Here is a 12,515-nt window from a genome sequence, read left to right as displayed (position 1 = left end):
TACATAAAAAGACTTAACACTGAACGGTATCAGTTTTTCTTTTGTTGAACTATACATGTTCAGTAGTATTAACAAAAAGCCTAATTTTTTTAAACTAGACAGATAATTGTAAAAACCGGAAAGCACATGTGTGTATATATATATATGTATGTGTATATATATGTGTGTGTGTGTGTGTATAGCATGAAGGTAGAAATAGTTGTAACATTTACAATTTGACAACGCAAAAAAAAGTTAAAATGGATCAGAATAAATCTGTTTCAAGGCAGAAACAGATTTTATATTTTACTGCAAAAGAAGAATTTGAAAGGTATCAGTTAAAAAGATGACTTTGGAATGTTTCATTAAATACTTTAAAATAGACAATGTATAGGGGCACCTGGTTCAGCTGGTCAGGTGCCCAGCTCTTGGCTTGGCTCCGGTTGTGATCTCAGGCTCGTGAGATCAATCCCCATGTCAGGCTCCATGCTTAGTTCAGACTCTGCTTGAGATTCTCACTCTCCCTCTCCCTCTGCCCATCCCCCACTTATGCATATGTGTGTGTGTGCACGCACACTCTCTCTAAAATAAAAAATAAAATCTTAAAAGACAATGTATATAATAATCTCAGAACAATACTTCATTATTTTATAGCACCAAAAACTTAGATATCAAATTTGTTAAATACATGAATATTGAAAAAGAAATAAACCAAATCTATACTGTCTACCCCTATTGTCCATAGATTTTAACTTCTCGAAAAACAAAAACAAAAAGAAAAACTTTTTCAATGTTAGTTTTTCAAAGAGTTATACCAAATTACCTTATTATATGTGGTTATTTTCCATTCATTAGTCCACCAAGCCTCCCACATATTTCAATTACTTATCTTTGAAGAACAAAAAATGAACACATACAATTCATACCATTGACAGTTTCAGATAGCTTTTAGTTATTGGAGGTTATTAAAATTATTTGCTAGGATAAAAATAAAGTAGGAAGCAAAAACACTTGGGATATGTGTAGAATAAAAACTATAAGTAGTACAATGATATCAAACTAGTTTTATTTCTGAGAAACAGTAACAATAGACAAATGAGCTTAAGCAGTTAGCGTTTAGCGAATGCCGACCTCAAATCAGGGCTCCTCTTAAGAAACGAGAGGCTCTCAGGTATCAGCTTGACCCCTTAACTGAAGATTGAGTTGAGTACATTTATCATGTGTTCACACGTGTATGAATTCCTATGTATGAATTCCTGTTCTCTGCTGTCCTCTACCATACACTCAACATGCACAGAAGGAATAAACCCTTAATGAGCGGATGAAAGGAGGATTGCGAGTGAACGCCACAACATTCTAAAGTGGGACTTTCCATTTTGTACGTATTAATCACAGAAAAGTTTTGCTAATAATCAAGGCAAATTTCTATACCATATAGCTGTTTCTTAGAAAAACGGACTTGTTTTTGGACCCACTGGATCTAACACGATTCTTAGATTCGAAAGCAGTAGCAGTCACCCTTCACCCTCCAGACTGTTTTCCTCTGGGGCTACAGCCAGCTTGCGCTGCTCACTCTAAAGTTCAGGGCACACAAGAACTTACTCTGCTCTTCTCAGGCCGACTGCTCCTGCTACCCTACGGGCTATCCTGTGAGGATCATACAGACATTTAGTTGAAATGAAAACATCACCTACACAGGGAATGGGAGAAACAGGTCTATGGGGGAATTTTAGTAAATAGCCTTTCGATCCCAAGTAAAATTTGGTATTTTGGTAAAGACCCGTAAGGCTTTAATGAGTGTTATATGGACCAGGGAATGCTAATGTTGTATACAGAAAACCACAGAGGCCTAGGGTTCTTTCAAAATGTATCAGTGAACAATAAAAGATACTACACTGTTTTACACATAAACTCCCAATATCCCACTGAAAAAATCGTTCTGAATTCCAATTGCACTTACTGTCAACAACTTGAGTATTTGGTATCGCAAATACCAAATCATTAAGAACAGCATTCTGTCTTAAGCTATATCTTCTAAACCTTCTACTTGTTTTAGCATCATACCACAATCTATAGACATCCTAAGTACCAAACAAATATTTGTTGGTGTACTGTTATTTAAAGGGGTTATCGCTTCCATTAGGGGTATAAAATGCGTATCAACAACCCAATGGAAAAATTATAAAGAAATTACAAAAGAATAGAGACAAAGTAGAACAAAAGAGAAATGAGAAGTACTATAAATTGGATAGACGAAGAAAGTTATTAATCAACATTTTTTTAAAAGATTTTATTTATTTATTTGACAGAGAGAGATCACAATTAGATAGAGAGGCAGGCAGAAAGAGAGAGAGGGAAGCAGGCTTCCTGCTGAGCAGAGAGCCCGATGCGGGACTCGATCCCAGGACCCCGAGACCATGACCTGAGCCGAAGGCATCGGCTTAACCCACTGAGCCACCCAGGTGCCCCATTAATCAACATTTTAAGGAGGAAAAATGAATGAAGAATAAAGGGAGGGCATCCCTTCATGAAGGAAGCAAGAACACCCTCATTTTGTCACTAATCAAATTAGAGTATAAAACACACTTACTTAACTTACTAATCTTTGATGAATATTATAGTTCTCATCTGACTTTAATTCATACATGGTGATGTGAACACATAAGCACTAAGTCCTTGTGCAGATAAAAACTGATATCGATAAGGTCTTAGTACATAAATTATTGTAAGATGTTCTATACGATAACTCAGCTAATACATTTTCTTAACAAGGAAAACAAGGCAGAAGAAATGATTACATCATCTGCCAGGCAGAATCTGATGCTAAGTTTGCTTGACTCTGGGTGTTCTTTTTGGCCTTCTGCAAGTTATTCTTGTTTGAAGGTTTGAGGAAGAAAGAAAAATCGAATTAGCTAACTCTCTGGGATGGGAGTAGCTAGATATAATGCACTCAAGTTAGCTTCCCTTCTTAAATCACTTTTTTGGGTCAGGTACCCTGTTCTTATCACTCTGTAATATAATTGCTAAAGTTTTTGAAAATCTTTCCAACCGATTCTAAGGTCCTCTGGGAAGAGACTACATATTGCCTGACACATGGTGGAAACTCAGTATTTATTGACTAAATCAATGAATGATAAAACCTACTGATAAGTAGGGCCTAATCAACCTAGTAAATGAATGGAGAAGATAAATAAAATCTGACACTTTAATGTGTATATTTAAGTGTTATATCATGAGGCAAAATCTTTTCCAAACAATGCCTGTGTAATAGTCCATTTTCAAATATAACTGGAACATTTCATTACCAAAATTTCTCAAAAAAAAAAAAATCTACAGAAGAATTTCTAAATGTCCTAAGACCTAAATCTTGGTTTTTTTCTTTTTAATCTGTTTTCATTTAAGAGGAAGAAAGCATCTAAAACCACTAAGTTCTATTTTCCTACATTCCTATCACTTAAAAACAGATGAACTGATTTTTTCCTTTTTGAAAAAAAAATATGGGCTGGCTAGCAATAAAATTCAGAAAATGGAGATTCATGGTGGAAAACCAATTCAAACTAAACCACAGCAAGGCTCTTAGAAAAGTATGATGTTTAAGTTCTAGTTACTTAATGTGGCTCACAGTCGAGAATAAGAGTGTTTTGTAATTAAATACACGACAGTTTTACTCACTTCAGTGCTTCCTCAAATTTATGGATTTTCTTTTGAGCATCTTCTTTTTCTTTATCACGTTCACTCTGTAGCTCATGAATCTGCCATGACAATGACATGCACAAGTTACCAGAAGACAAGCACTCATAGGAGAAATACAAACAATGAAACAGTCATCTTCAATCTATTTTTTTTGAACATTGTGAACTTTTTTTTTATTAACATATAATGTATTATTAGCCCCAGGGATACAGGTCTGTGAATCGCCTTCACAGCACTCATTCAATCTATTTTTAATGTAAAATCCGATTTAGATATTTCAAGACAGAGACTTGGTTAACCATAACCATTTACCACACAACGATGTCGGTACTATAGTTCCAGTACCAGTTGTCGGGCCGAAGTTAGTAACTGTTTGAGGCTACCTGTACGTGGATTTCCTGTAAAATAAGCTGATGTGTAAGAAATTCAAAAGGAGCAGTCACTTGTGGATTTTCTTGAACTTACACTGTAGCCAAAGGAAAGGAATCTCACAAGATTCAGGAGAATACAGTGAATCATGTGTCTGTATTCTGCAAACATACACAGGTTTTGATGAAACAGCCCTCTCTTCCCTGCCAGCAATGATTTGGAAAACCATTCACTGAGCTGGGGAGGCAGTCCCCCCACCACGAATCTCTCTTTCCTAAACATAGCATCCTTGGAGTCGGCGGGATGGCAGCATGAATAATGAGGGCTAAATGAAGCTTCCTCCTCCCAGAAAGCCCTTCACTGCAAATACAGATAAGCATATCTAACCTGGATAACATATGGATCTGCAGGGAAAGGAGACGGAAAGGGAGCAATGAAAGGGCAGCCTCGCGTCCACAAACAAGACGAGGGAGGGGACGGAGCTATGCTGGTGGTGAGAAAATTCAAGTCACTTAGTGGGGTGAGGACACCAGCAGGCCACCTGCTGGCAACCCAGGGGAGGGTGACAGCATCACAGGCGGGTCAAGGGGATGGGAGAGGAATGACAAGCACACAACCAACAATGCACACACGCGCGCGCACGCACACACACACACACACACACACACACACACACACACCCCCCTCCGCATACACATGCATTCACAAACCTTTTCAAACACTGAACCAGTGCTAGCCCGAAATGCCTGTACTTGGCTATTTATATTAGTCTGGATAGAGACATCTCCAATTCAAAAATCTTATGACCTTTTCCATGCATGATTTTCTTGTGTTTTTCTCCTTTGCTGGTTTAGTAAAATAAATACATAGGCAAGCTAAATTGGAGTAGATACATTAATAAAGCATCAGAAGCACCATCCCAATGCTGATCTGGTGTCTTTCATGTACAGAATCAAAGAAATTAAAGCCCAAAATTAAACTCAGAGATGACCCAATGTAGGCACTTTGGAAACATGTTTGTTTTTTTTCATTTTGGTTTCTTTTTAAAATTTTATTTATTTGGGGGGGGCGGGGAGGTGCAGGAGGAGAGGGAGAAGCAGACTCCTGTTGAGCAGGGAGCCTGAAGAGGGGCCTGATCCTGGGACTCTGAGAGCATGACTTGAACCAAAGGCAGACACCCAACCGGCCGAGCCACCCAGGCACCACCTCACAATTATTTTTAACCCATACCTCTCTAACCGGCAATGAGCAAAAACATAACCTGTGTCTGATCTTTTTAAATAACAGCTTAGCACACTGACCTCTTCTCCTATCCATTTTTTTCTTTTCAATAATCTCATTGATTTATCCCAGATGGCCGTTTTCACATTTTTAAACTATGCATCCCTTCTCTAAAGAAATTTTTACAACTGCTGCACTACTTTATATCATGTACACAAAAACATTTAAATTTAACTCTATTTTAGTTCATTGTAGCATCCAACACTACTTCTTTTTTATTCTTGAGTATTTTGTCTTGTTTTGATATGGTCTCTTGCTTATCCTTAGGTGGATGAAAGTACACCACCTAGTAATCTTATTTTCAAAAAGGGTATCTTGGTGATCTATCTCTGAGGCTTTACACATCTAAGTAGGCCAGCTGTTGCCTTCGCACACGAAGGAAAAGTTGTCACTGAGTCATAACATTTTGGCCTAACAACGGAGCATATGTCACTCTACTGTCTTAAGACATTGAGATTTGCAGCCAAGGAGGCTCAGCTGACCTGACCTTTGCCTCGTCTCACCCCAGCCCCGTTGCTTACAAAATCACTCTCTGTGGGGAGGATCAAATGTTATCGAATCTCTTCAGCGGATTTTACCTGATAAAGGGTGACTCTTCTCAATCTGTATTCAAAGACCTTCAGGAAAGTTCTCTCCTCCCTTTCTTTCATGTTAATTGATTCTGAACCCCCTTCAGGAATATTGATTATTGTCTACTGGTTTTCTGTTTTCTGCTTACGTTATCTATTCTCTGCCCATCCTTTGCAGCCTGCGGGATAAAGGTCTGTCCTTCAGATCCCTGACCGGGCGCTCCACAGCACCGTCTCCACCTTCCCCAGCTCCCGCGTGGATGTCCGCTCTGCTGCCGTGTTTTCACGTTCTTCACATCCTTCCCACGACAATTACCTCTACCTTCACTCCATCCCGTTCTTTCTGTATGATGTCTGTGTCCCTTTCCTAGATACCGTATCTTCCAGGACTTTACCGATGAGTTCTTTTGACGCTCTCTTCTGGAGTAATACCTCTCAGAAGATGCTCCTTTCTTGGAGTCTTACATGGAACTTTCCTTCCTTTGCTCTGCACTGTTTTGCCACAGACCCCATTATGGCTCTGTTCTCCAACTCATCTGTAAATGGCATATTATCCATTTTGCTTTGGTGCTTGAGCAAAAATGCAGGGGGCAGAACAGTGCTTCCATTACATGTCAGCTGGTGTGGCCTCCTCCTCGGGGCTGCAGCACCAGTGAGGGTCCCAGGAAGCCCCCAGGATGGTGGACTGGGGATCTCCACGAGGAGGGGTCTCTGTGCACACCTCACAGCTCACTTCTGCGGGACTCCGAAGCCATAGGCCGCCTGGAGAACCCAGAAGGAGCCGCTGGCGGAGTTAGATCCATCACGGATATTGTCCATTACTGGCGCTGAACCTCCCACGCACAGCACGACCAGGGTCTTCCCTTCTGTTTCTTCTACTCTGGGACTCAGAACTCTCTGCGTGAAAGAATAACCGAGGTTTACCTCTTCCCATTAAAATTTCAAAAAATTGCCCATCTTTGAGAAAAATCTATCTGAAATTACATGGTGATTATGAGTGTGCGCTCTGGAGTCAGACTGCATGGGTTTCGACCCTTCTTCTCTGCCACTTACTTAACACAGTGCCTCAGCTGTGGCCCCTGAAAAAACAGGGGTAACAGTAACTAGATCTTAAAAATTGTGACAGGTTAATAAGTTCCTCCATGGGAAATAAGTAATTGTGATGAGTTAATAAATGACTCCATGTAAAGCTCTTAGAACAATATTAGGAACATCATAAATGCTCCACAAATGTTAAAAATTATTATCATTACCTTCTCAGATTGAATACTCTAGACCTAAACATTTTCTTGAAAACTCAAGGTCGTTGTGAAGACCAAAGTCCCAGGGATGGCACAATACAGTACATCCCAGGCTGCCCTTTCCAAAGATGCCCTGCATCGCTACGAATTGGTGCTCTTGTAAAAGTGCTTTTTATCACTCTCTCTTCAGTCTTAACCTCTGTCAGGTCTGCAGCTGTGACTTCTTGGTGCTGGTCAATGAGCTAACACAAGCACCTTGATCTGATTTATTCCCTCTGAAAGCACTGAAACCATTTCTGAAGCAGGAATGGGGCTCTCTGGAGGGGAGAAGCAGAGGCTTCCCTCTGAGGTAAACATACCTGCGTCGATGCACAGACTTTTGAGCCAAGAGGTCCTTAAAGCGAGAAGCTGCTTCTTTCTCATTTATTTCTACATCCCCAGCACCCGGCACAATACTGGGCCCACACACAAAAATTTTTTTGTCCTCAACTGAACCTATGTGTATTGTGTGGTTAAGGGCTTTTTTGGATTTTATTTTTAGTTTTTACCTATATTCCAGACAGTTGTGGTGATAAAGATAATGCTCCGTCAACCCCTGCTTTTTAATGTATGCAAGACAGTGGAGAATAATCCGAACCGATTTTGTAATCCTTTCTGTAACCTACACTGTATGGTTAATACCAAAAATGAATCTTAATAACTTAAATAATGAAAACACAAACCGGAGAGTCAAAGATACAGCATACATTCCCCAACATGAGAGTTTGTTGTAAATAACTGATTGAACTAGACATAAACACAATTACTGAACATTTACTAAATGTAGGGAAATGTATGTAAAATGTATGTAAACATATGTAAAATATTATGAATATTTTCCCTGGCAACCCAAGAACTGAAGTAATCAAGAAAGGAGTACTTATATAAACAAGAAAGAGATTCTGCTCTGCACAAGGACACAGACACAGGGTGCCAGCCGCGCTGGCGTGGGAAGGAGTGGTGAACCGCTGCGCACCCACACATCCACTGTCCAGCTAACTCTGCCCCAGCTCCAACTCAGCTTCCCCACGGGAGGCACATGCGCCGGGGCTGCATGACTTCTTTGTATAAGTCGCTGCACTGTGCAATTTCATTGTTTAAAACTTGACTCAAGGCACACTGCCCTCTTAAAGAAAATCATGCCTGTGGTAGTTGGAAAATACTACATAATATATTATGTGTAAAGCTGTGAACATTTTAAATTATTTTAACCTAATTAAAAGAATTATAAGTGAGTGTAAAATACTGGAATACTATTTTTGATGGTTTTGAACTCCAGCAGACTTTCTATCTCATCTGTTACACGGTTAGAACAGAAAAATTTTAAGCAGGTATTCAAATTCTAGCACATTTTAGAATATACATGCTTAACGTATGTCTCCCGAACTTCTTTTGGGTAAACAGCACCACCTTTCACTCTTTGGTGCCTGTTTGGAAAACAACCAATAGGTTATTTGTAGGAGGCAGGTGTTTCCTTGCTAGTAAAATCATTTAGCCTAACCATTTCCTGATTTAACAGATTAGGACACTTCATCAAACAATGACATTTAGTTTTACTACCTATTATTTGTTTGATGTTCAAAGATCTTAAGAGCAGGCAATAGCCACTAGAGATCAATAAAAACCATTAGATAATGTGTGTGTGCTTAAATTAGGGACAGCATTTGATGCTAGCTGTTTCTCTTACCTCAAAGACAAGTTAGGATCTCTCATGCTGCTTTCTTATTGGCGTAAGGAAATAATGTCACTCAGATGGCATTTCCTCCTCCCGAAAAGATATTCAGAACTAAGCTGTCTACCAAGAGTTATTGAGCATGCACACCTGTAACACTGGCCAACAAACAAAAAACCTATACAACCCATTTAGCTACTGACTTCCACAGTGCAGGACTATGTCAGATTTATGCTGGCTCTTTGCTCAGTCAGAAAGGATATTCCCTGAGGGGGGTACGAGACATCCAATCTTCAAGGACTGAGATCACAGCGGGTTTAATAAAGAAAGAAGAACAGATGTCAATGTAAAAGGGGGAGACTGTGGAATTAATTGTAAAACAAAAAATGACCTGCTGAGCAACATTCTTCCAGTATAAACAATGTTAGAACATAGGCAACGGCAACAACTGAGCTTATTTTTCTTTTTAGGATGGCTATTATTTTCAACACTTCTTATTTACATTAAAAACAAGTAACACGCTTTAACTAGTTACATTATTAAAAAGCTGAAGCCAACAGACACTTTGTGGAAAGGGAAAAGCATGCCTAACAAAAAGAATTTCAGTCTGCTCCCTAAGCGAAATAGAACGGGAGTGGGTGGAAGGCTACTGGATAGGGACCAGCTGAGCTCTAACCTTCTGTTTCTCAGGTGTGTCTGCCAGGCAGAGGGGCTGATCCAGAAAACTTAGTGTCCTTTGTGGCTAACCAGCCAAGAAAAGACGGTGGTAGAAGAAAGACTGTCTCTTCAGCTCCGTCTCTGTATCGAACAGTCCTCAGTAGGACTGACAGAAGTTTGGGAGAGAACACATTCTTTTACAATTCGTCAGTGCATGCCTTTCTCTTTGCTACCAACCCCTCTCCCTATCTCACAGGTACCCACATATCATCTGAGGAAGAGGGGTGACCACAGAGTTTAGTGGAGCAGGGGACCAAGAAGGTGTTCCTTAATGAACAGGAAGCCAGACATCTGTCCAAAGAATGAACAATGGACTAACAAGGACACCCAGAGGAAGCCTTATATAGCAGAGGTAAGGCTTATGATAACGTATGGTCTTCTTTTACTAAGTCAAATATTTATGAAGCTGCATGGCTCAAGAGTAAAAACTAAATATATATATATATATTTTTTTTTTTCTTTATTCCAATGAAAGCAGTATATATCTCTCTTGTTCAGATATCATTTTGTAGACATGAAATATATTTAAGACCTGGCACTGAGACTGTATAAAACATCAGCAAAATTAAAAAAAAAACTTAAGCAATTAGAAAATTATAATTTGAAAGGGCATGTATTCACGTCAACACATGTCGGCTGAAATACTCACTTTTCCAAATGACAGAAACATTCTTCCTAGACATTAAGCTCCTGGAAGGCAGAATCTATGCTAATTCATCCTTAACACTCCCCTCCATCTAACACCTCATGTGACCCCTTGCCCAAGGAAAGCATTTAATGAGTATCTGCTGAGTGACCATATGGATAAGTAAGACAAGATATGCAAAGCGTTCTAAGCTACATGACGTATGGGTGGCTCAGCCGGTTAAGCAACTGAGTCTTGGTTTCAGACCAGGTCATGAGCTAGCCCCGAGTTGGGCTCCACGCTTAGCAGAGTCGGCTTGGAACTCTCTCCCCTTCTCCCTCTGCCCCTTCCCCTTTCTCTGTCTTTCTCTCTAAAATAAATAAATAAATCTTAAAAAAAAAAAATATATATATATATATAGTGCTATATAACCTATTTTAATTTGTATGTATTTAATTATTGAAGGTTAATGTTTTATTCACTTATCATTATGTGACTATTTTACAAATGTATTAATTTAGTTAATATTTCAACAGTAAATAATTACAAAAACAACAATAAAGCCTTTACCATTTCAACTATTCTTTTACTTTCCATGTCATACAGGAAACAAATTCAAAATTGAAGGATAAAAGTCACAAAACCATAGAACTCTAGGTTTTATTGCCAGGTGTTAAATTCTGTCAATAAATCCCCAGTTATTACTGATAACAGGGATGAGCACATGCAGAATTATTCACTGTCGTAAATGACAAGAAACAACTATTAAATACATTTCTAAGTAGTAGACAATTCTTTAACTGTTTTATATTCTTTGGTTAAATATTTAGCATTACTATACACATGATACAACAGAACACAAACAGCTCCCATCAGTTGTACCATACTTCTAAACTGGTAGAAAAAATATATAATTTCAAAGTCTTATTATAAGAGGTAACACCATAATACTCTCAAGCATTAAATATAATATACAAGGGGTATTTTTACATTGATACAATTCATAAACTAAAGAAGCTGTTTATAAACATGAAAATGTACATAAACATGAAAAATGAAGCAAAATTTGATATTGGCTAGCTGAAATAAACTTAAGAAACCAATGACCCTTTAAGGGCTAGAATGCATGGCTTCATAAAAACCAGCCCTCATTCTTAAGCCTCATTGGCCATCTTAAATGTCTTACAGTGTCCCACAAAACAGATTACCTTTTTTTCATAGGTGTGTTTTAAATGACTTTTCTCCATTTGAAATTTATTTTCTTGATCCTGTGAATAATAAATATTTTTATTATACTTAAAGTTGCTACTAGAGTCAACGCAATTTGCAATCTAAGGAAATAAATCAATCTACCTGATGACAAATTTTATTTAAGTTTTGCATATTATTACAAGGGCCCTACTTGTCCAATCTTCTAAACTACAAACAGAAATGTGAGTAGCTATGTGTGAGGGCAGAACAGAACACCTTAGCTATCTGAAGATGTTCCTACCTCAAAAGGGACTTCTTTACAATGGAAGAGAACCTTTCTGGCCCTTAGGATTAGGATATTACTTAAAAGTAATCAGTTGACTCAATACAGAAATAATACATTTGAAATTATATCGTATGTTAGTCTTTGGCAATTCTTGACCATGAGGCAAAAGAAGGATCTAGAAGATGTGAAGGAGAAAGAGAAAGTTTGAAGACTAGTAGAGAGTAATTTAAATGAAGGAAATTATTCTAAAATAATAATGTATTTAAATAAAGTTGATCTTTTGAATGAATCAAAAAAGATTATTCAATAAAATTATTCTTAAGTCTCTATATCCCATGAGCATCTACTTTTATTAAAATAAATAAGATGAAAAATGATACAATGCAACAAAAGAAAAAAAGGGCTTCTTGTATGTCTGAGGATTTTACTTAATTGACTCTTATTTATACATATAATCAAGAAAAGGAAAGGTGAGTTTTAGTCACTGCTCTTTATAAAAATACAGGACTCACCCTTAGTTGTTGCTTTCTTTGAAGTTCTGATTCCTGGAGCTGCTGTTTTAATAGACAGATGTTCTCTTCTAGTTCTTTAATCATACCAGATGCCTACAAGAATTTTAAGAATAATGAAAAACAGTACCATCCTAGAACTTCTGGGTGAATATATTTACTTTTCCCCCTAACTGAAGGTTTAATCAGAATTAAAATCATCTATAAATCTGAATGAAAAATATTTTTTAAAAGCTTAAAAATTAATCTTTTAAAGTCAAAATATAAACTAAATTCTACACAGTACTTAAAGTTACAAAAATATGATGCTGATGTAAAGACAATGGGCTTATAGAAAACCTTCT

At 38.0% G+C, this 12,515-nt stretch overlaps 1 protein-coding gene across 1 annotated transcript in view; it reads right to left on the bottom strand.

Annotated features, from left to right (window-relative positions):
* Positions 1-12,515, bottom strand: part of CEP112 (centrosomal protein 112) — a 409,934-nt gene that overhangs the window by 289,634 nt on the left and 107,785 nt on the right. The window contains exons 15-17 of the mRNA XM_045984701.1: positions 12,175-12,267; positions 11,394-11,453; positions 3,652-3,731 (exon numbers count right to left, since the gene is read on the bottom strand). Coding sequence (XP_045840657.1) covers positions 3,652-3,731; positions 11,394-11,453; positions 12,175-12,267 — 233 coding nt within the window. The remainder of the gene's footprint in view (positions 1-3,651; positions 3,732-11,393; positions 11,454-12,174; positions 12,268-12,515) is intronic.

The sequence above is a fragment of the Meles meles genome, chromosome 18 (assembly GCF_922984935.1).
Source record: "Meles meles chromosome 18, mMelMel3.1 paternal haplotype, whole genome shotgun sequence".
In the NCBI taxonomy this organism is placed as follows: Eukaryota; Metazoa; Chordata; class Mammalia; order Carnivora; family Mustelidae; genus Meles; species Meles meles.
This window is presented reverse-complemented; position numbering and strand designations above follow the sequence as displayed.